The sequence below is a fragment of the Panthera uncia genome, chromosome C2 (assembly GCF_023721935.1).
Source record: "Panthera uncia isolate 11264 chromosome C2, Puncia_PCG_1.0, whole genome shotgun sequence".
In the NCBI taxonomy this organism is placed as follows: Eukaryota; Metazoa; Chordata; class Mammalia; order Carnivora; family Felidae; genus Panthera; species Panthera uncia.
Window position 1 is genome coordinate 22,049,989 of NC_064810.1, and position 26,193 is coordinate 22,076,181.

Here is a 26,193-nt window from a genome sequence, read left to right on the forward strand (position 1 = left end):
TAGAAGTTCAGTTTGCCTTTCTGGATTCTCAGTCTTTGTTCCTCTATTCTCCTATCCCTGGCTGTGATTTGAAGTGCTCCGAGTCATTTGCTTAATTTTTTTTTTTCCAAGGAGGGCTAAAACCAGATGCTACTTTTAATGTGTTTTCTGTGTTTTCATTTTAGAAAAAAAATGTGGCAATATTAAATTTCTATAACCAGTTTTTTTTATGCATAATTATGAACATGATGTGGGCCAACCTGAAAATTATATAAAAAAAGTAAAGTGGTGTTACCAGCTAAGGTATTTAAGTTATTGATAAAATTCTATAGAGAATAATGAGCTATTTTTTTAAGAATATTAAATGTGTTATCAAATAAATATTAAGGATTATATATAATACAAAAGTCTACGAGGGGAAATAATTAATCTATTAGCATTCTTGTATAATGTTGTTAAACAGCTGCATCCACATGACTAAATGCAATTTTTAAAAAAGGGAGAGGAAGGACCTGGAAATTATATTTATTCAGCAAGTACTATATCTAGGCTCTTGTAAGTTTCCCATTTACACATATAATTGTTTCATCTCAGAATGTGATTAAACCCATGAATAGAATACTTTCTTGAAAGATTTCCATTTTTGGATTGAAGTACTTCATTTCCGTGACCTTCCACAGTTTAATTTTAGCATACTAATACTTCCAAATGCAATTTCAGTGTAAGAGACAATGTAATAATGCTTCGAAGAATGAGTTAGAAAATGAGAACCTTTCCTCTCTAAAGACAAATAATGCAAAAAAATCATTTTAAAAATATCGTCATGTACTCATAAAGTTTGTCAAGTAAGCACTCTTGATATGATTGTGAGAAAGAACTCCACAATCAATTGTGAGCAATTGAAATTGAGCATTCACATTATTCTTCAAGAAAAAGACCATTGTAACTTTAATAAGTAATTGTAATATGCTATTCCTATATTTCTCAAATTAAGAAATGGAGAGTATTCTATCATTTCAGTTGTAGATATTTTTATCAGTGATTATCTTACCATCAACAATAAAGGATGATCTATGATCCTCAAATAAATCATCAGGATAAATACATCAGGATAATGTAGACCCAAGTAACACTAAAATAATTTATCCTATCTTAAAAAGTCATCTGTTGTCTTTGTCTAACAAGCGGTAAAACACAATTTTAACAATATCTGGAACGTATTTATTACTTAGAACAACAGTACAGACAAAATGAAATATATTTAGTGTGCATCAAAAGAATTGTCATGAATGGAAATAAGTTACACACTATAATTTTTATATTTAGATATTTTACTCAAGTAAAGTGATTTGAATTGAGCTTCTTGATTAAATGTAAATAAGACAGTACAATTTCAGTGTCACAGATATGAGCAAAATATATCAATAAAGATTGCAGTTTTTTTTTTAATAAAGCTGAATGTCATGCTAATCCAAAGGCACAAATATATCTTAATTATTTAAATAAGAAGCATAAAATAAAGGTATGATTATAAAGTTACAATTAATTGTTGGCACTCAAATAAATAATTTGATCAATAAAATCCTATTTATATAAATGTTTAAATCAAAGACTAAGATTCATGTAAACTTTACTGGATCAAATAACCTTTGAAAAATGCTTTTATAGGTATTAATATTAAATATTAAGGGAAATTTTGAGAAACATTACATTAATGTTAGACATTAGCATCAATAAAATGGCAATAAGTCAACCCACAAAAATAATAAATAAATCTTTAGAAATCACAATGCTTAAATTCTTTTGAAGATCCTTGTAAAATGTGTCGACACATCAGTTTGTGCCAGTTAAAAGACAAAACGCGTCCAAAATATTACTGTTCCTTCTTACATGTTGCTGAATATAGATTGTCATTGCCTAATTGCACCTAAGCAACCTATCAAGAAATACCAATATTTTCAGTGATGTTTTTCTTCTTTGTTTAAAGTAGAATAGGGTTCTGAATATTTAACCCTATCAGTCAACTCCTTTGACATTTTATACATTTAAGAGTACTCTCAGACAGTAAAAATAACATTTATACAGTTATATGGTATGTTTAATCTAGAATAAGAATGAAAAATAAGAACAGATTATTTCAGTTCTACTCATATTTTACAATTTACTACAAGCATCGCTTATTTGGAAACTTTTACAAATAGATTAAGTTGGAGCATTCCATTGAAATGTTAATTTTTTTTTTTTTTTTTTTTTTTTTTTTTTTTTTTTTTTTAAATCACAGTATTGCCTTGCTCCTGCATGGCATAGATTTCAAGGACAAGAGATAAGGACCACTCAGACAATTGAAACAGTGCACTTGAAACAATCTGTCTACAATTAGTTTCAAATTATCTGCTAACTTCAGATCATTATTCCACATTAGTGGCAAGAAATTTAACAGCATATATATGTATATGTATATATATATTTATATAAAAGAAATATTTAAGTAAACTGCTTTACATGGAAAGTCCATAGAAATGAGAGAAACAGAACTTTCAGATTGAGGAAACACAAAAATATTTGTTCTTTATTATGATTTCTCTGCTCTTGAAGTAGCACAAATATAATAATAGTAAACATGCTAAACTGGTTTCCCAGGTTTTCTAACTCTTTCACCATTATTAGTTTAAAACCATTTAGCCCTACCCAGGAAAAATTAGCGTTCATGGCTATTGCTTCATGGACACTTTACTAAGCCCCTTTACTTTGCACAAACAAATTCAAGTATTTTGACTAGTGATAGCACATTGGTACAAAAGGGGGGAAAACCGTCAAATAAAGCAAATAGGTGATCAAACATAACTTAAATAACAACAGTCAAATCCATCAAAAGACCAGTTGGATAACTTCTACTCAAATTCCTAGGTAGGCCCAGGAATTCCTTTTCTTCAAAATATGCCAGAAAAAAAAAAAATAGCTAGGAGAGTTTCCTGCACTATAATCCTGTGAATTATGCTAAGGACACTGGAGATTTAGTGCACGAACATGCAGATGGGCACGATCTGCCCTGCTGATAACTAAAGTTTTGTAAAATTAGTTGTCTTTCCTTGCCTGACAGTTTCAAACACTTTGTAAATAGAAGTGTCCATGGGTAGCATTAATATTACATCTAATATTCATCAAATTATCTTTATAGAGAGACATGCTAAGCAAGTTGCTCCTCACTGTGGAAACTTTCCTCCAATGTTCTATTGGTACGCATTCCCCAACCAGCCAGGATCTGAGTCATAATACCACCTGAAATACTAAAGATTAAGAATGTAACGGGGCCCAAAGAAACCTTTTGCTCTCTAGGGTAAGAAATAATTTAAAACCTGCTCCCAACTGGTATGTATATTTATAACCAACCATAAATACATTTATTTTACCTCCCATATAAGTGAAAATCATGTTTCAGGCTTTTACCTCTGGGAGTTTGCATAGCTTGGAAGTTAATAAGTATTTATTCTGGTATAGGCCTTAACAAGTCATGTTAGAAACACTGTGTTGAATAGCCAAGGAATTTCTCCAACCAAAGTTGCTTATCAAAACCTTAAAATGGCTTCTAGCTACAACATCCGAAAGAAAAACAGTGACAATTCAGTCGGTTATCACTGACACTTTTGTGGAATGTTTAAATGTTAATTTCTTCTTAATTTAACCACTAAGGATTTTAATTTCTGTTTGCCAATTACATTTAATGACTGACCTATAACATTCGCAAAATAAAGTTTTAAACAAAGATTATTTAAAATCATGGTCAAAAAAATGTATCTGAGTTTAAAGTATTTGAACACTAAAGACTAATTTTTGTGATAAAATTATTTAAAAAGCAAAAGATAATCACAGATTTATAAATATATCAAGACAACATTGATATTGTTACCATTTCAATTTACTTTATTTGAAGCTGAGGGCAGAAATCAATATTATTTTCACTTGCAATACATTTATTGTTTTGTGTAATCCATAGTGAGTGATTATGGCATATATAAAGAGATAGAGATTTACGGAATCCTTCTAATCTAATTATACACACAAATATTCTTTCAGATGGGTAACAATTTTAATCTGGCACTTTAGTCTATCAAAAATGAACATTGAAATAGCACTGTAATTATAACTTAAAAAGAAATTTCCAAAGTTTCTCTCAATTTTTAATATCTGCTAAAGATAACTGGCTCCTTCAAGCCCAAGTTCCCTGAAATTCTCCTGATAAAAAGTGTAACCTTTATTAACTGCTTTCATCTTAAACTGAAATCCACTTTAATAATCTATTTGCCCAAGATAAGATTAAAAACATGCAGGGCTTTCTTACACATTTAGCTCACAAAGATTTTGTTTTCTTTCGTGTTTTTTTTTTTTTTTTCTTAAACCCCTATGTGTTGGAGAGGTTGTTGGATGAAATATATAGTTCTTAAGAAACAGAGCACTTCAGCTGTATAACAAATTGCAGTACTTGAATCACAGAATTAAATTGATACCCAGGAGGTGGTGCCAGTCAGGTCTCTATATTGAAATTCATAAAAAAATAAACAACAACAATAACAACGACAACAACAAAAGGTAATGGACCATGGGCAGGAATATTTCATCATATGTATATGTGTACAAGCTATTCCAAGCTAGAAGTTTCCCAAGAAATTAAGGTCAATGGAATAGTTTTGGTCATAGGGTCACTGCAATCCAAATGCTCTTTGTAGTGTTGTTTAAGCCTCTGTAATCTCGGTGTTATGCTTTACTGTCATCTTCTTTTGATTGGATGATGTCGTTAGAAACCTTAATTTCTATAGTTTCTGGATTTAAGACTTCTTTTCCATTTTCTTCTTTCAAAGGCAATTTTCTGGAAGAAAATAGAAAAATAATAAACTTCATTTTCTAAGGCAATTTATGTGGTATTTCTTAATATTTAAGTTACTGTTTTACAGAAGGAAATATCGACAATTATTAGAATGGAAAAAAAAAAGATTTGTTCTAGTAATAGCAAATTGATAGAAAAATAAGTAAATAATTAGACAATATTGTCTATTTTAAAGATCTGACATACTGCAGAGTGATGAATGAAACAATATACTTGTGGATTTAGATGTACCAAAACTTTCACCATAGGGTGGCTTAGATTTGGTAATCACTTTTTGATATGAAAAATATAATTGTTTGGAATCTCAAAAAGCCAATAATCTTATATGTCAACTAGATGAATTACTAGTACCTAAATCGGGTTTTTCGTTTTTGTTTTTTGTAGATAAAAGCAATGAATAGTCGCTGCCATATTGTTACATCTAAACTTCAAAAGCTGGGTGAATGAGCTCTATTCTTTGGAACTTATGAAAGTAAATATATTTCAGCATTTTCTCACTTTTCTACAGTTACTGCATATGTTTTCTTTAATTGGTCTCTTTCCACTATTATTTTTTGTATTATTTCTGTATCATCTATGAGCATATTTTTGAGAGTTGTTTTCAATTATAACCTATGAAGCAAAACAACCTTTATTTCTTAATATTAAGACAGCTTCACAAATCTTACTGTGATGACAATTATGAAAGATTTACAGTTTTTTCTACCAGTCTTGAGCTGGTTTACTATTATGCCTTGTGTATATAACTTTGGGGGTCAAATTCCCTCCCTTGACAAAATATTTTTTCTACAACAACAAAAATTCAAATTTGGTTCTATACTTAACGTCGCCATTTTGTGGGGTAGTGAACGTTACTATACTAGTTTCTCTGGGATTTACTTATAATTTCTTTTCTATTTTTGAAGGAGAAGAGCAAGCCATTGTATTCTGAAGATCAAAGCTATTATGTGAAAACTAACCGATCAAAAGTAAGTCACAGGTAAAAACTACTACTGCTCACTGCTGAGAATGAAATAGCTTCTACTTTGTACCCACGAGGGCAGGCTCTTCTATGTGTATTATAAATAGTGCTATTACCTTTCTTACCTTCTCCCATTCCCAAGTACTGCACACATTGACAACAGAAGATAAAAACAATGGGTCACTTCTAGCAGCAAAACAGAGAAATTTAGAGCGTGGATGGTTAGCATAATGCTTAACATATCTCTTAAAGAACTACCTATGAAGTTTGTAATTCACCAGTGTTTTCGACTAATTCTTGGACGATGAATATCTGTGTATCTAATTTTTCACTACTTACGTTTCTGTTAAATTGTTTTTATTAGATTATAGTTAATTCTATTATTTTTATATTGAGTATTTCTTTTCAATAATTGAGGACTGGAGTAGTTCTTAAAACATCTTTTTTTGTTTTGTTTTTGTTTTATTTTTGCAAAACATACCCCTGTCACGTGTAAGATAATTCTTAGCTGGAATTTTTTTTTTGAAGTTTAAAGATTTTCTTTCTTTCTTTCTTTCTTTCTTTCTTTCTTTCTTTCTAAGATTTTATTTAAATTCAAGTTAGTTAATATATAGTGTAGTCTTGGTTTCAGGAGAAGAATATAGTGATTTATCGCTTACAGTGTTTTATAACACTGTAAGTCCTTAACATTTCTTGGCTAGTTTCCACACACACCAATCTCTCATTGAATGTGTTCATTAATAGATAGAAATTTGTTTTGTTGTGTAGTATTTGGCTTCATTTGAAATACATCTGATTTCTGATGGGGAAACCTATAGTACCCACCACATAAAAGCTGCCTCTACAAGAGTAAACTTCAATATAGAAGGTAATAATCTCTAAATGCAGTCACTGACATGACCTGAGGATTTATACTGAAATTTTAGCAGCAGAGTAGTGCTTTGTACTTCTCTAAATTGTAATTATTTCAGCCCCTTGAGAGTAGATAGGAGGGATTTCTGAAACAAGTTATTTTCTTCACCTGTGACAACACTCATCTTCAGATTTAGGATGAGAAGCCTAAATCAAATTTCTCTGCAAGGGAATGTTTGCTGCTAAAGAAAAAGGGATCCTTAAAAAAACAAAAACAAAAACAAACAAAAAAAATTAAAAAAATAAAATTTAAAAGTCATTTTAATGAGCCGTATTTAAAGAATAATGTGATAGCCCTGCTTTTGTTAGTATCCAATAGATTCCATAGAATACTATTATCACTGCTTAATAATGCCTTTGGCTTTAATCATTTTAACTTTCATGTGCCTGAACATCATCTTTGCACATGTTCATCATCTTTGAATTGAAATATCTGCTATGGCTATAACGGAGCTCTGATAGGTGTAGAAAGAAGTAAATAATATAATCTTGAATGGAGAGCAAGCACCGTTTCCTATATAGACATTAAAATGATAGACAATATAACACTATTTAGTCCTCTTCCTAACGAATAATCTTTCTTTTTAAAGTAGACTTTTGTATATTTCACACTATTAATTTTTATTTTAAATTAAAAATGCATTTGAAAGTATTACTTTCTTAAAGAGTAACATAAGTGTAAGAAAATCCATCTCTAAAACCTTCCAGCTTTTTGACATTTTTACATCAAATTATAACTGTATGTTTGAACAGTAGATTTTCTCTGGCATCCATACAAAATTTTTATGTGGAATGTCTCGGTAGAAAATGGATTTTTAATATTCACATGTATTTTCTTTGAAAGAGAAATACTTTTCCACAAATGATATTATTGTAAATATATGCTACCATTTTACAAATATTTATCGAAAAATAATTAAGCATTTGAAGCTACATACTCAGGTTCTGTTAATGGTGTGGTTTCATTTGGCTCATTTACTGGGCTCCCATCCTCATGGTTAGTAATTCTTTCATCCTCTGTTCTCATCTCCACTATTGGTTCTTTTGATCCATCTTTCCTAGAAAAATAACCAAACAAAAAACCTTACCCAAATAATGAAAAAATAGATGCATTATGAAACATAGTTTAGAATCTCCACTAATCCCTTCCTCAAATCCAGCATGCTCATATTAAGAATACTAGGGGGTCCTTGGGTGGTTCATTTGGTTGAGAATAGGACTTTGGCTCATGTCATGATCTCATAGTTCATGGGATCGAGCCCCACTTGGGGCTTTGCCCTGACAGTGTGGAGCCTGCTTGGGATTCTGTCTCTCTGTCTCTCTTTGCCCCTCCCCTACACTCTCTCTCTCTCTCTCTCTCTCTCCCTCCCTCCCACATGTGCCTTCTCTCTAAAAAATAAACATTAAACACATTTTTAAAAAAAGAAAAAGGGGCACCTGGGTGGTTTAGTGGATTGGGCCTCTGACTTTGGCTCAGGTCATGATCTCGTGGTTCATGGGTTCAAGTCCCGTGACAGGCTTTGTGCTGACAGTTCAGAGTCTGGAGCCTGCTTCAGATTTTGTGTGTCTCTCTCTATCTCTCTGCCTTCCCCCACTTGTGCTTTCTCACTCTCTCAATAATAAATATTAAAAATAAAAGAATATCCCTAAGAATTTTTTCATTTAAATTCATCATGTAATTTTCACTCAGAAAAAAGTAGAAAGAAGAAATTCCATTTTGTCTAGATGCTTTTTCTCATCAAAACTGTTATACAAAAGTCCAAATTTTGAATGTGATTGTGCAGTTTATTTAGAGAAATAAATTAAAAAAATATTTTTAAATAAAATTATGACATGAAGTAGCTTTTTCCCCTAACTAGCCATATGTTTTAATTTTTTATTTGAAATATAGCATCAGCAATATTGCTTTTATATTAAAATTTGGAAGATAAAATTTATATATTTTGTTGTTTTAAATGCCTCTATGAATTTATATGAATGATTTTAACTATAATATATATTGACTTAACATAAGTTTTCAATAAAATAGTTTAAATAATAATAATATTATAACATGTATGCGTGATGTTTTCATTTGTAATTTCAAATCCATGCCAACTTTATTGGATTTTTAAAATAAGAGAGTAAGTGTAATTGTTCATAATTGTGAAAAGTATAAAGTTTGTTGCAAAGTCTCATACCTCAAAATATGAACAAAAAAACAAGGAAGGCATTCAGTGATGATAAAGAGTAAAATGAGATGTAAAGATTAGAAATGATGCATTCATAATATAGATTATCATGATGGAGCACATCCAAAAGCAAAAATAAAAACAAAAAAAAACCCAAAACAAAATGTCAGGAAAGAGCGGTCTTCTACCCAGGGACATGGTCTCACCACACAATCCTGCAACTGTACTCTAACATCTTTACCCAAATGAATTGAAAATCTAGGCCCACACAGAAATCTGCACATAAATGTTTATAGAAGTTTTATAAATGGGAACCAATGAAGATGTCTCTCAAGAGTGAATGGACAAACAAACTGTGGTATATCTGTACATTTAGATATTATTAAGCAATAAAGAGAAATGAAATATCAAGCCCCAAAGACATGGAGGAAGTTTAAATACATATTGCTAAGCAAAATAAACCAATCTGAAAAAGGCTATCTATTGTGTAACCCCAATTACATAATATTTGGGAAAAAAGCAGTTACAGAGAAAACAAAAAGATCAACGGTTGTCAGGGGTTCAAGGTGAGGGAGGGATATAATGTGGAATTCTGGATGCATTAAATCTATTTAATACTGTAATGGCAGATATATGACGTTAAAATCAGTTAAGAATCGGGGCGCCTGGGTGGCGCAGTGGTTAAGCGTCCGACTTCAGCCAGGTCACGATCTCGCGGTCCGTGAGTTCGAGCCCCGCGTCGGGCTCTGGGCTGATGGCCCGGAGCCTGGAGCCTGTTTCCGATTCTGTGTCTCCCTCTCTCTCTGCCCCTCCCCCGTTCATGCTCTGTCTCTCTCTGTCCCAAAAATAAATAAAAAAAAATTAAAAAAAAAAAAAAAAAAAAAGAAAAATCAGTTAAGAATCAAGTAAACTAGGAGTACACACAAAACAAAGCAAACAACAAAACCCCAACAATGGCACGAATATTTAACAGACCTCACACGTGCTGACACTTGAACAGGAAGTATTAAGAATGATAAAACACTTTTGATCACGTGGCACATTTGATATCACTCCTCTCTCAGTATGTAGGTCTCTCACATACATACACATCAAAATCCGAAGAGTGGAATTCAGTAAAAATAGAAGAAGATCTAGAACTCTATCGGCTAGTGTTAATAGTGAAGAATTCTTTATAAGTCTAAAATACAAATGCATGGGAGAACTGGTGACTCAGACATGTTCAGCAACATTTTCCGAATAGGGGCTCGACGTAAACAAAACCTACATAATAGTAAAGATGATTAAAGAGTCCACCACCATTAAATTTTAGTCTTATGTTGTTCTGTTTGCTGTTGTTGTTATTCTTCGATTGATCCTTTTAAAAAATTCTTCATGAGTGGTGCCTGGATGGCTTGGTCCGTTAATCATCCAACTCTTGGTTTCGGCTCAGGTCATGATCCCACATTTCTTGGGTTTGAGGCCTGCATCAGGCTCTGTACTGACACCTGGAGCCTGCTCAAGATTCTCCCTCTCTCCCTCTCTACCCTCCACCACTGGAGCATGCTCTCTCTCCTTCTCTCAAAATATTAATTAAACTTTACTAAAAATTAAAAAATAAAAAAATTCTTCATGGCACCAATGCTTTTGATGACACAGAGGATGATACTCTGAAAAAATGTGGTCATTGATGATTCTGAGCAAAAAAGTGATTCGAAAGGCTGGCTTTTATTTTTAATTATATTAACAATAGGTGAAGATATATGGGTTTCGATGAAATAGAGAAGAGTGAATTTGACTTTAATTATATCTTCCCTATCGAAAATAGTATGTAAACAAACAACTTCAAACTAGAAATAAAATAAACACTACTAAAAGGAAATTAAATAGCAATGAGAAATGGTGAGTTGTCTTAAAAATCCTTATTTTTGTTTTTTATATATATATATTCTTTTCTTGAGAGAGAGAGAGAGAGAGAGAGAGAGAAAGAGAGAGAAAGCACCAGTGGGGGAGGGACAGAGAGAGAGGGAGACAGAGGCTCAGAAGCAGGCTCCAGGATCTGAGCTGTCAGCAAAGAGACCAATGAGGGGCTCAAACCCACAAGTTGCAACATCATGACCTGAGTGAAGTCAGACACTTAACCGACTGAGCCACCCAGGTGCCCCTTTATTTTTATTTTAATGATCTTTAAAATGTTTAACTAGCTAGCCTATTCATATAGAATTCTACAAAAGGATATAGAGAGAAAAGTACACCTCCCCACCATTCCTTGTTTACCGGATATTTAGTTCCCTATCAAAGAGACAATCACTGTTACGTTTTTATTTTTTTTTTATTTTTTTTAATTTTTTTTTAACGTTTATTTATTTTTGAGACAGAGAGAGATAGAGCATGAACAGGGGAGGAGCAGAGAGAGAGGGAGACACAGAATCTGAAACAGGCTCCAGGCTCTGAGCTGTCAACACAGAGCCCGACGCCGGGCTTGAACTCACAGACCGTGAGATCATGACCTGAGCCGAAGTCAGACGCTTAACCGACCAAGCCACCCAGGCGCCCCACACTGTTACGTTTTTAAATATTGCTTTCCAGAGACATCCCTTCTATACATATACTAGCATATATGCGTAAAAAAGCAGGTAGTTATTTTCACACAAATGGTACATAAGAATTGAATACAATTTGCCTTTTCTTTTTTTTTTTCTTTTTAGAGAGAAAGAGCAAGTGGTGGAGAGGGGCAGAGTGAGAGAGAATCTTAAGCAGGCTCTTCACTGAGCGCAGAGTCCAATGTGGGGCTTGATCCTATGACCCTGGGATCACGATCTGAGCCAAAATCAAGAGTTGGCCGCTCAACCGACTGAGCCACCTACGCGCCCCTAATTTTGCCTTTTTGTTTAGTGTGACACTAGACATTAGTGTGAGCTTATAAAAGAACAGTTAGAGTTGCCTCTTTCTTTTTCATAGTGTATATTATGCCAGTGTGTATATGCACCACCATATATTTGGCTAGTGTCCAACTGACTGACATTTAGGTTATTTCCAATATTTTCTATTACAATAAATACTGTAAGGAGTATAAAGTGCATCTTTTACTTACCCTTAGGTGAAAATATCTGAAGCACACATAACTTACATGAGTCTAATTCCTATCGTATATAAATTAGTTTTAATTTGACTTGAAGTGATACCAGAAGGATGACTTATATTTACCTTAGAATTATAAAAAGTGGCAAGGCAATATTTTGTTTGAATTGGCATAAAAGTATATGCCACAATTTATAGACAATTTCACAATGTATAGACTGATAAAAAATGAATACACTCCAGCCATGTGTCTGGAACTGATTATTAAGCAGAAAATGACAAGCACAGCAGAGTAGTTAAGACATGTTCCCTGGAGCCAAACTGATAGCTCTAACTCACTGCACAAGCTTTTCCGTGTCCTGTTGTTTGTACAGTAAAACGGAGACACCAAACTAATTTCTTCGGAGTGTTTAAAATGGGGCCTATATGCAGCACTTAATTAATAACCGTCTTCATTATCCTGGGAGAGCAAGTAGGATTTATGTTGGGAATACATTACTAACACTTGTAACTTCAACAGATTAAAGGAAAACAAAATGAAAATATCTCCAAGCACATCAAGAAAGAAATATTTTATAAAAATTCATCGGTTCTTGAATAAAAATGGAAAGATTCATATAACTAATGGAATCATAAGCAAAACCCAAATTTTGGGATACACTGGGAAAAATACTTGCAACCAATACAACATCAAATACAAATCAAAAAATTATATAATTAAAAAATAATTGAGAGGTGCCTGGGTGGCTCAGTCAATTAAGCACCCTCTCTTGATTTTGGCTGAGGTTGTGATCTCCTTGTTCGAGGGTTCAGGCCCAGCGTTGGGCTCTGCATTGAGAATGTGGAGCCTGTTTGGGATTCCAGCTCTCCCCCTCTCTGTCTACCCCTCCCTCCTCCTCTCTCTCTCTTAAAATAAATAAATACACTTAAAAATTTTTTTTAAGTAAAAGTTAAATCACTCCGCGAAAAAATAAACGACTCCATGAAAATGTGTAAAGAACATGAATAACAAATTCCCATAAGAAATAAGTTGACCAAAGCAAAATTAAGTAAGCTCAGCTTAACTTGGATCAGAAAAAAAAATGCATATTTTAAATGGTATCTTTCACTTATTATATTGACAAAAATAAAAAATTGATAATATTTAATATTTGAGAAGCTGTAGAGAAATATATATTATTTCAATATATGTTATTTATCTCAATATATAAAATATATATTATTTATATATAGATTATATATCTCAAAATATATATTATTTATCTCAATAAAAATCAAGAGTACGAATTGGTATAGGCTTTTGTGGGTAGTTTGCCAATATTTTTAAGTTTTTAAATTTTCTTTTTTAACGTTTATTTATTTTTGAGAGAGAGAGAAACAGAGCATGAACAGGGGAGGGACAGAGAGAGAGGGAAACACAGAATCGGAAGCAGGCTCCAGGCTCTGAGCTGTCAGCCCAGAGCCCGACATATTTTTCAGTTTTGATCTACGTCTCATATCTAGGAGTTAGTGTACATTTATAAGATTTATGTGAAAGTTAACTTCAAAACAGTATATTATACTTCAATATGATAAAATATTGAAAGTTTCATGTAAATTGCTGTGAAAGAAAAGTGGGTAAATGCATTATGGTATCTGATACTATGGAATATTACCTATAAATAAAAAGAATGAGTCAGGAAATTTACATGCTGAAAAAGGTACATTATTGAAGCTGCATTGCTATGTGAGGAAACACTGCAATAATAGATATACACATAAACATATGAATGTGTACATATCAGTGTGTGTATACAAGTCAGATGTAATTTTTACCTTTACTTCCTATAGATACAGTATTTATTTCCTCCAGCTTCTTTGAGGATTTTTTCTTTATCTTTCAATTTCTGTAGTTTGAAAATTATATGACTAGGTACAGTTGCTTTTGTTTTGTTTTGTTTTGTTTTGTTTTGTTTTGTTTGGGGTATTTGCCCTCCTTGATGTTCTCTGAGCTTCCTGCACCTGTGGTTTCATGCCACGTATTAATTTGGAGAAGTTCTCAGTCATTAATGTTTCAGATATTTCTGTTCCTTCCTCTTCTGGTATTTCTATTATACATATGTTTCACCTTTTGTAGTTGTCCCATAGTCCTTAGATTTTTTTTTCAGTCTTTCTTCTGTTCTGTTTTTTTTTTTTAATTTATTATTTATTTTAGGTTTTTTGTTTTGTTTTGTTTTGTTTTTGGTATTTTCTATTAAGATCTTCTCAAAGCTCAGAGATTCTTTTTTCAGCCATGTCTAGTCTACTAATCTATTCCTCATTTCTATTAGGATGTTTTTGATCTCTGGCATATTTTTTTGGATTATTTTTTAGAAATTCCATCTTTCTACTTGCATGGCCCATCTCTTCTTTCATGCTGTCCTATAGTGCTCTCACCATATTAATCATATATTTCAAAACAAATGTTGGTCTGATAATTCCAACATCCCTGCTTTCTCTGAATCTGGCCTGATGCTAGCTCGCCTCTTCAAAAATGATTTTTGCCTCGAGTTTTTTCTTGATACTGGGGCATGATGTACTACTCAGAAGAAACTGCTAAACACAGGTCTCCACTAATGTGATGGTAAAGTGGGATGTGGAGAGGGGGCATTTTATGTCTCAGTCATTTAGTAAGTCTGTACCCCTGGGCTGACCTTCACAATGACTTCTTGGGTTTCCCCCCCATTAAGAGGGTCAGGATGGTAGAAGTGAACTGAGTTAGGTATTTCTCTTTTCTCATGTGGCAATAAAGGGGATGGATTTGGGTATTTCTCTTTCTGCCCATTGAGAAGCCATTTCCACACATACAGTCTCTCTCTATCTCTGTCTCTGTCTCTGTCTGTCTCTTTCTCTCTCACACACACACATACACACACGCGCACACACACACACACACTTTGGCTAGTTCTTTTACAACCTGCTCAGGTATTTCTGACCAGGAAAATTCTTTCTGTTTTTTTTTCTTACATAGCATATATAACAGAAATTATTTCCTCATTTATTTGATTGTTTCTTCATTGAAATGTGTTTCCCAACAGAGTTAAAAGCTAGATGATGGAAGGGACTAGTTTGCTTTTCCTCACAGTTGCATCTCTGGGCCTTTGAATAGTGCCTGATTATGTAGGTATTGAATAAATATTTATTAGTATAAATTAATGCTTGGGTAAACAAGAGTAGAAGTACTGTTTGATAAAATAAAAATCATTCACCATTTTACTAGATAAATAATGAGAATGAAAGATAAATGTAAGTTTAATTTAAATTTATAAGAGGCGAACAAAGGAATATTCTAGAACTTTACATGAATGTCATTCTGTATGACATTGACTTTAATTTTTCTTTTCTGCAACTTGATAATCTTTAAAAAAGAACACCCTGTGTAACTAACATATTTTGTAATACATCTGCACAGTCTTATAATTGTGATAACATAAAAGCGCTAGTCTAAGAATGCTTTGGATCACGTTTAGGGGTCAGTAGGGAGCCAATCCATCCAATCAGTTATATTCTATTTGTCATCATGATTTTGTATAATATTTATAATATTTAATAAAGTATTGACAGATTTGTACAACGAATTTTTGAATAGGCATCGAAAACTCTTTTCCCAAGGCAGAGGAAATGGTGATATTAAAAGTTATGATGGATAACAAGGATGGAATGAACCCTGTGTTTTCGTCTTCCCAAATCTTTAAGGTTAATTAAACTCAGCAGGATTTACAAACAGAAGTGTTGATGGAAAAAATACCAATTAATGGAGTGAAATAAAAATAAATACCAGAATTTGAATGTACCTTATTGTTTTGCACCTGGTCACCAATATTTCTCCAGTTAATTAAGATAAAAACATGATTTCTCTCTTTCTTTCACTCTAAAGCCAAATCAGTCAATAGTAGTTGACTCTACCTCAGCTACATCTAAATTCTGTACATTTGAATATGCCTGTAGTACTACGACCTTGGTCCAAAAGACTGTAATTTTGTATGTGTGGTATTCCAAGACCCTCCCACTCAGTCTTTCCGGTTCTAAATCTTTCCTCTGCACCACCAACCTTTGAGTAATTCATTCTTCACAAGTAAAGTAATCTTTAAAAACTTTCAGGAGCTTTCTATTAAAAGAAATAACAATGTTCCTTACTTTGACTGAAGATTTAATATTTTCGTACCTAGATAATTCTCCAGCCTGACATTCGCACCAGACCCTCTTGGCCTCACACCACTCATGTTCATTTGGCCTTTAACATTGTAAGATTATTCCTGTTTCAATGACTTTTGTATTACTTGTTCCACCTTCTAGAATGTTCCCTTCCCCTGCAAGACCTTTCATGACCCTATCTGTAGTCACTCCTTTTTGCCACTCCTTTTTTCTTTCTTGTTTTTTTTTTTTTTTTTTTTTAGTGCTTAGTGCTTATTTTTAGTGCTTATTATTACTAGACACTTTCTTTTTTAGTTAGTACTTATTATCTGTCTTGGCAAATCAGAACAAGAGTTTCATGTGAACACAAATCGTATTTGCTTTGGTCACCATTTTATTGCACAAAAGTGCCTGTTACCTTGTATTTATCCAGTACATATTTGCTCAATGGGTCACCAAGAACGAAAATGTATAAAATTCAGCTTTGACTTATGTGTGTGTGTATACATGTGTGATATGTATATATGTATAATTATGTTATATAGCACATTGTTTTCTCAATATGTGAAAAATAAAGTTTGGTATATATTTATTTAGTTAATAAGACAATGTAGAAGCACAGCAAGGTAGAAAAATATGTTCTAATAAGGAAAGTGAGAGATACTGGATAGTGAATAGATCCCACTATGTTTACTCTGACATACATTAATATCCCATTCAAGTCTGAAGTAGAGCCTGATTTCTGTTTGTCCTTTGTTGTGTTCCGTTTCCAACAAGTAAGCAGGTGGCATTTTGATTGTGAAATGAATCTAATGTTTTTGAAATGAAAATGTAGGCTATCTAATTTAGCATCCCATGAAGGGAAAATATCCCTTAAAAGGTAACCATAAGAAATGGTCATAGACAAATTGTTTAGTAGGATTGAAACAGGTGTGGAGATAAAAAGCAAAAACAATGCAGCCATGCAGAGTGGATTCTCCTATATTGCTAAGCCTAGAAATTAATGCATGATCATACTTGCCTAAATGTATGCATAGAAAAACAAATAGAAATAATTCAACTTTAATTTTTGTAATGTTTATTTATTTTTGAGAGAAAGAGAGAGATAGAGCGCAAGCAGGGTAAGGACAAAGAGAGAGAGAGACGCCGAATCAGAAGCAGGCTCCATGCTCCAAACTGTCAGCACAGAGCCTGGCGGGGGGCTTGAACTCACAAACTGTGAGATCATGGCCTGAGTCGAAGTTGGGCACTTAACCAACGAAGCCACCCAGGTACCCCAGAAATAACTCAACTTTAAAAAGAAATGAATTACTGAAAAATGTAACACCATGAATGAATCCTAAAATGTGATGCTGAATGAAAGAAGCCAGACACATAAGAGTAAATATTACAGGAATCCATTTATATCAAGTTCTATAACAGCTAAACATTATTTATGGTGAAAACATCAGAATAGTAATTGCCTGGGCAGGGGTGGGGTAGTATGTGCTTTTTGGGTAAAAGCACGAGAGAAAAAAAAAATTAAGTTTATTTATTTTGAGAGACAGAGAGGAAGTGAGCTAGCAAGTGTGAGTGAGTGGGGGAGGGGCAAAGAGAAAGAGAGAGAATCCCAAGCAGGTTCCATGCTGTCAGTGCAGAGCCCCACATGGAACTCATTCTTACAAACTAAGAGATCATGACCTGGGCCGAAATCAAGAGTCAGACACTTAACCAACTAAGCCACCCAGCGGTCCCAGAAATTTTGAGGATGATGCTAAGTTTCTGAAATTGATAAGTCTTGACTTATACAGATATAAACATTTGTTAAAATTCATTAAGGGAACATTTTGTGCATTTTGTGTTATGCAAATTTTACATAAAATCGGTATGCAATGATAGGCAAGTTGCATTGTGTAAGGGCTAAGTGTACTGATGCATTCTGAAAGGCAAAAAGAAAATAATGGATAAAGGATCGAAAAATACATAATAAGAGAAATATAACAAAATATTTCTGTAGAACCCAAGTGGTTGCTAAATGGGTGTTTGCTATAAAATTCTTTCACCTCTTTTGTCTGTTTAAAAATATTCATAATGAATTATTAGAAAACCACATACAGAAAAACTGTAAGTTTAAAAAGTAAAGCAAATGTTAATTCTTAAGAATGCTTATTTTTGATTGCTGGGTTTAATATACACACATATGTATACGTATACAAATACACCTATATCTACACATAAACACTGTGTGTTTATATGTGAGTGTGCCTGCTTTCCAACTTTTTATTTTTAATTTTCTTTTTATTTTTGAGAGAGAGAGAAAGTGCCTGAGCGGGGAGGTCCCAGACAGAGAGAGAGAAACAGAGGATCCAAAGCGGGCTCCGGGCTGACAGCAGAGAGCCCAATGTGGGATTTGAACTCAAGAACCCATGAGGTCATGACCTGGGCCAAAGCTGGGTTCTTAACCAAGTGAGCCATCCAGGTGGCCCTCTCCAATGTCTTTTTTCACTGAGCCTTTTGTACTTTTTAAATTAGATACAAAGCTATTAAAAGACACACAAAACAAAACAAAACAAAAGTATTAAAATCTCTTAGTTGCTCTTTTACATGACAAAGGAGGCTTGTATTCAGGAGTACAGTCATGTATTCAGTCGTATTCAAAGGAGTCTACAGTATTCAGCTCTGTGTATTTTCGTGGAATTTATATTCTGTCTAATTGTTTGAGATGCCTCAGAGAGCTCCAAATTCTAACATATAATCATCTTTTGATCAAAACTTGAGAGTAAATTCAGAATCTGCAATAATGTATTGCATGGCACATAGAATATTTCTATACAGACAATCTGGAAACCTCTACGGAGTCACTTCATACACTTGTAGGAATTGTCATAATTTATGATTTTACTCAGTTTAACCACGTTTTTGCTGTTGATGTCCTTCTTTTATTCAACATAAACTGAAAAATGGTGGAAGAAATCACAAATGCATTTATACCATTATGTAGCTTTCTATCCATAGTTATTTATTTTTTCTATCTGTATTTAAATCATCTATTTTTTTGTGTGAACCCCATTTAAAAAAATTTTTAATAGTCTGTTTTCCAAAGCACTTGGCTCTATAACATGTCATATTGAAGGTCGTTTAAGATCAGAAAGCAGACACTACTGTGCCCAACAGTCTTATGGTCAAGCTCTTCACTTGGAAAACAAAGTAACTGAATGAAGTATTCAAGCTCAATTGTAGCATTTGTGTAATGGAATTCGGTGCAAATGTCTGATACTCACAGGTATGCTGCTTTTCCTTCTTCGAGTTCTTTACTCTTCCCACTGGAGCCACTTTTCTTCCCGCACATTCTCCTCGTGATGCACATCAATAACCCGCATTGTCGGATGAAGAAACAGCTGACGTCTGTTACCACCAGGATTAGCAAGAGTGCCGCAACTCCCAGGCCAATGACTGCTCCAAGCCCAAGACCATTAAAAAGTGTATCTTAAAAAAAACAAAAACAAAAACAAAACTTTTACTAAGCTCCAAATCAGAAAAGTTTAGACAGTTATGTTGAAAATTAATCATAACCAAAGAGACAGGAAAAAGTGATAGTCACTGGCAGGTTTCAATTTCATAATTGTTGGGAACCATTCTCTGGCGTTCAAACAATATTTTAAGCAACTGACATGTTAATGACTTGAAATATTTTTTCAAACTTTATTTAGGTTAAAAAAAAACCTCTCAAGTAACTCTTCTTTCCAATGTATTTTTTGATTTCCTCAGAGGAAGATAATGAATTTTATCACATCCCTAACTGTAAGAGAGGGTTAAATAAATGTTCTATATGGAATTATTTTAGTTTTAAGTCTTAAACTTGCAAATTCTGTGTGCTCAAAGCACTTTGTTTTGACAGAGAATACATTTTAAAATATCTGTATGTGAATACTTTGAAAATCATCATCTTAGAATAAATGGCTTACTTGTATTTTTTCAGTTAATATTTTAACAAATCATATTAGATTAGAGGCAACATTTTACAGAGCTATTGTACTTATGACCTTTCTGGAATATAACATGGGAAGGTAGGGGAAGACGGGAGTCATTTTTCCTAGGCATGTGGTTGCAGGAATTCCTGAATGTCGTACAGAGTCCATGAAAAAGGTGACGGGGACTAGGATGAAATATGCTGACAGAGTAGAAATAGCAAGGAGAGCAGTGGTGGTGACAATGAATCAAGTGTTTCATGCCTGTAGTTGAATATGAGGGTGGACTACACAGTTATAACCGTATTGGGACACAAATAAGCACAATGGAAACAGATTAAACTGGTCATACTGTATGTTACCTGGAGGGAAAATAAGATTGTCACAAGACAATTTTAGAGACTTATTCAAAATGAATCAGCACAATTATGTTAGCATTTGCTTACATAACATTATAAAATTACAATGATCTGTTTTAATGATAAAACACATTTACTCCTCAGTAGCATAATGACATGTCAAATATGTGAGTGGTGTGGAATGCGAGTAACGCACGGGGACAGACCTGGTTTTGTGAAAACCACTTTGGAAAAAAATACACATGTAAAACAAAGGTTTTCTAAGTTATAGTTTTAAAAATTAGGTTGTAATATTTTAATAATGACTTAAAGAAGTTTTATTCTAGCGGAATCACTATGATTGTTCTTATTTTGAATCAAGTTGGTACTGAATTATGGCACACCTGTCTGAATCCTGGTTTATTTTTCTGCAGAATGACTGAGTCTCACAACTACATGTATTTAATCTTTTTTTTTTCCTCCAGGGAATACACGTTATATAAAAAGTTAATTCTGTTTATGACTTGATTCTTGACACTTTCCCCAGGCGACTGTGCAGTTCACCTGTGCTAGAACATGTAGCTACTTTTAAGCATCTCCATGAAGTCGCAGATGAGAATTCCTTAAGTATTGAATCAGCAAATTGCACCTCTCATGCCCAACAAAAGTATAATTTTTATCATAGTTCTTTTATTTCTGATAAAGAGAAACAGTAACAAACACATAATTGTGTTGGAGGAAAAATAATTTTTCCATGCCATTTTCAGAATCTTCTTCACCCACCAAATTTTAACACTATGTAGGTAGTGATTGTTTAGGAAAACTGAGCTAGCTAACTAAGATCCAGAGAAATTAGTAGTTTCCACAGAACTATTCTCTTATTACATGAAACCACTTTGAGGAAAGACTAAAGGGAGCAAAGCATTTTTCAGCCAAGGGAAATTCGTGTTTTTGTTTTTGTTTTTCCCGCAAAGTTCCAATATGAACATGGAGAGTGAGATTCTAAATATTATTTATCAATTTTTGAAAATAGGGCTATATGCAAGATTTTTTAAAAAAATAGTGTCTCATGCTATAAAAATAATATATTAAGCAAACTATGCTTTCTTGAAACATATGAAAACAATAATGAAAAATGAAACAATGAAAAACTCATGTTACACATTTTCTTCTATTATCCATTTTCAAATGTAAATGATTCTTACCTGAAATGTACAGTTAGAGTATAATAAAGACAATTCACCTATGAACTTTTTTGATTACATATAAGGACAATTTTTTTTCAAAATCCGTAGGAGTTCATTTTGCTATGCTTTATATGATTCATCAACCAAAGCTCAGAAAAGATGAGTTGAAAAATAACGTGTCTGATTGGGCATGAGCCCCTATGAATATATTGGCTCAAGGTCACTCTTTTTCCACTTTAGTTAGGTTCCTCTCACGTGCAGAAAGGCTCTAGGCAATAAATCCCACAGAACAATGATGATCTATCTACTAAATTTTCATTTACCTTTTTTAGGTATGAAAAGACTGGCTTTTTCACTCCAATGCACTAAACCTGGGGTCCATCACATAAGGCTGTACATCCCTGGGTGAGGCAGCTAACTTCTCTGAGGCTGAGATGCCACTTTATTCAAATGAGGACGGTTACGGAAACAGCAGTAATCACAAACTAGGTCTCAGGGTTTTTGGAAAAGACTGTTGCGAATATATTAATGTACTTAATACATCTAACACTTACTGCCCAGCACTAGGTAAAAATTTAACAAGTATTGGCAACATGACTACTACCACTACTATTTTGCTATTTTAAAATTCTAAAGAAATGAGATTTTGGGGGGAAAAATAGACCATCTAAAGTGAAATTAGTCTGGGGGAGCCTGGGTGGCTCAATCAGGTAAGCATCCGACTCATGATTTTGGCTCAGGTCATGATCTTGCGGTTCGTGAGTTTGAGCCCAGTGTCGGGCTCTGAGCTGGTAGCACAGAGCCTGCTTGGGATTCTTTCTCTGGCTTCCTCTCTCTCTCTCTCTCTCTCTGCCCCTCCCCTGCTAGCGCACTCTCTCTCCTTCTCTCTCCAAATAAATGCACATTAAAAAAAATTTTTTTAATAAAAAATAAAAAATCTAAACAAAAAAATTTTTAAATAAAAAAAATTTTAAATAATTTTAATAAATTAAATTAGTCTGTAAACATATTTCTTTTATCAGCAGCCTAAGGTGGGATACTATCGCTTATTAACCACTATTCTCTTGAGAATACAGTCACATTTTTCCCCTTAGATTTGGCTAGTTAGCTTTTAAATGATAAGTATTTTATTTGTGATCTTTTGAGCATTAAACCAGTATATTGATCTGCTTCATTTCTATCTTTAGAAAAGCTCTTAGAAACATATTTGTAAAGCACCTTATGGTAAAGGAATATTGATGCTAAAATAGGTATTACTTTTTTTCTAGGGAAACAAAACTATACCTTTTAAACTTATGATTAAAATTTTTGAAGGTTACTTGAAGTTATTTTTATGGAAAACCAAAATTTTTTTTTCGTTGCAGAGGATAGGATGGACATCAAGTGGGTTTATGTAATATATAATATTTTCTTTTGAATAATGTATATTATATATATATATAATATTTGTAATATATGTAATATATAATAATATATGTAATATAATAATATTTTCTTTTGAAAGCTGTGTTTTTTTAATTGGCTTATGAATATATTTAAATGCTAATACTTTCTCACATCCCATGAGATTAGGCCACAATAACTATGAAAGTTAAATTTTCTAATGTTTTTATTTTTATTTTTTCTGCCACCTGTTTACTCTGGTGTGGAAGTTTATTTGTCTTCGGCTTTTTCACAGACAAAATCATGACCATATGTAAAATTACATCGCTAGGATTTGGGGACTAGCAATGATTTATTTTCCCAGTAACATACAGAAAATTATTTCTTTTTAAATTAATTATAGTTTTGGGGCGCCTGGGTGGCTCAGTCGGTTGAGGGTCCGACTTCAGCTGAGGTCACGTTCTCGCGGTCCGTGAGTTCGAGCCCCGCGTCGGGCGCTGGGCTGATGGCTCAGAGTCTGGAGCCTGCTTCTGATTCTGTGTCTCCCTCTCTCTCTGCCCCTCCCCCGTTTGTGCTCTGTCTCTCTTGGTCTCAAAAATAAATAAACGTTAAAAAAATTAAAAAAAATTAATTATAGTTTTAATTATTTAACCAACGGAAACTGAGCATAACAATCATTTAAAGGGTTATAGTTTGTTTTTTTTTTTTACTTTTTTTTAAGTTTATTTATTTTGAGAATGACAGAGAGAGTACGAGTGGGGGAAGAACAGAGAAAGAGGGAGAATCTCAAGCAGGCTCCATGCTGTCAGCGCAGAGTCTGTGTGGGGCTGGAACTCACCACCTCAAAATCACAACCAAGCTGAATCAAGAGTCAGAATCAAGAGTCAGAAGCTTAAGCAACACAGCCACCCAGGCGCCCCTAAAGTGTTTTAAATTCAACTCTTCTTTTTTAGCTTTCCAGAATACCTATACATGTGCTTTATCATACATGGTATTTTTATGATCATTTTTATTACTCCATCAGAAAGGAAAACAATGTTTTCAGCTCTACTTTACAGATAAGAAAATTGAGCGAGTACAGTGACCAGAGTCACTGGATAACCTTTGCTATTAGATCAGTACGAAGACCATTTAGCTTCAGGTTTTATATCGTTTATACCTGTGTTAGATTTATGTTGTATATTCATCATCAAATAATCAAGAGAGGAATAAAATACAGAGATTAAATTAAAGTGTGTAGTTTCCTTCCAGAAAATGTCCATTTCCCCTTACACTGCTAGAGGAGGAACAACTATTTAAATGATACAGAACAATGGAAATCATTTATTTATATATTCCTGCTATTAGGTCTCTTTTTAGTGATCATTTTGTATTGCTCTTTGAAAAAAACCCCTTTTTTATATTCTAATTTTATATTAGAATTTAATAAGAATAAATAATTTAAGAATTATAAAATTTAAACATCTATTTTTTGGTATATATTGTATCAAAGTGAATATTAGAAATGGTCTAACTGAATTTCTGTAACTTTCCTCCCAGCTACCCTTCCTTCCCATGAAATCTAGAAATTGTACAGGTGAATCAATATAAGTCCCCAGACCTTTATGTACTCACGTCCAAATTGCAATAAAAACATAAAATCCAAGTGTTAAAATTAGAAAAAAAAAAAAAGAACTGCGTTTTAAATTTATCACATGCATGTCTGTCTGCATGTGTCTATTGTAGAAATTAACTCACAACTAAAACACTGAATTAATTTCCATGAAATTTATTAGATTTGATAATACTAGTTTTTCAAGAAGCAGTATACTATATTCACACAACTAGCTTTGGTTTTTGACTCCTTAAATAGTTTACTATTTTATTTAAATATTTTTCTGTGTCTACATATAATCTCCAAATAGATTGAAAGTGGTTTTCAGAGTTGGAAAGATAATATAGACATGAAGAAAAAAAAATTTTAATTAAAAATTCTTAAAAATGGGAATTTCATTTTTGCCCCCAGAAGAGTGGTGGCTATTTTCATAAGAGATATTCCTAAATATCAGTAAGTAAACAGTTTAAGTATGAAAAACAAGAAGACATTCAACATCCATTTTTGGTGTTTCTCATAACCTTGCTAGGTGCAATATCCTCCTATAATTTCAGGAGATCTACTTGTCTCCTGTTTCTGTGTTCTTTCCTCATCCTGTTCAGGAAACTCATTGTCAAACATCACGTGATTTATGGAAAATCTAGGTGTACTCTATGCGCATACATGTTTACATGTACATGTCCTAGGTGCTATGTGAAAAGAGGAGGAGTCCTCTTTCTGCAGTTGGACTCCATCTGAGCCACAATGATCAGTTACTGTAAAATCAGACATCTGGATTGTCTAAAGACTTTGTGGTTGCATAATTAAAAAAAAAAAAATAAGTTCCTAAACTTTAATTTCATTCATCGAATTCCACAAAACATAAAGAACAAAAGATTAAGGTTTTTATGTTAACAATGGCATAGGTTTAATAGTAAGGGCTTTCACTAGAGTTGTGGTAATCTTGTATCGTAGAAGGCACACTCTAGGGTAATGTATCCTTTAAAAAAAAAGACATTGCACTAATTTAAAAACCAACTACCATCCCTAAGGATTTCACACAGTGTCTCATTGTCTTATGTTAGACAAGCTGTTTTCAAAAATCACCTGTCGCAGACTTGGAAATGATGTTAAGTTGGTAAATTAAATTTATGTTTTGTGATTTTTTCCTTAGGGTCCCCCAGATTAGCAAAGAATAAAAAAATGTAACAGAAATAACAAAAGTATAGAAATGAGACAAGCATCTAGACTGGTTCAACGAAAAAATATTTTTTTAAAAAAAAGATATAAAATGTTTTGGGGCACTTGGGTGGCTCAGTCGGTTAAGCATCCGACTTCGGCTCAGGTCATGATCTCACAGTTCGTGGGTTCAAGCCCTGTGTCGGGCTTTGTGCTGACAGCCTGGAGCCTGCTTTGGATTCTGTGTCTCCCTCTCTCTCTGCCCCTCCCTTGCCCATGCTCATCTCTCAAAAATAAATAAATGTAAAAAAATATATATAAAATTTTTAATAAGCTTCACAATTTTAAAAATGAGGGGACACTGAAAATAAAGTCTAATCACAGTATTCCCCTAGTACACACAAAGCTGAATCTTTTGTATTCTTTGACATAATATAAGAAAGAAAATAATATTTTCCAGCCTTATGGA

General features: G+C 33.2%; 1 protein-coding gene across 1 annotated transcript in view; it reads right to left on the reverse strand.

Annotated features, from left to right (window-relative positions):
* Nucleotides 1-3,936: 3,936 nt before the first annotated feature.
* The window catches only part of NCAM2 (neural cell adhesion molecule 2), a 219,847-nt gene continuing 197,590 nt past the window's right edge, over nt 3,937-26,193 (reverse strand). The window contains exons 15-17 of the mRNA XM_049629156.1: nt 19,378-19,582; nt 7,652-7,792; nt 3,937-4,858 (exon numbers count right to left, since the gene is read on the reverse strand). Coding sequence (XP_049485113.1) covers nt 4,732-4,858; nt 7,652-7,792; nt 19,378-19,582 — 473 coding nt within the window. The 3' untranslated portion in view covers nt 3,937-4,731. The remainder of the gene's footprint in view (nt 4,859-7,651; nt 7,793-19,377; nt 19,583-26,193) is intronic.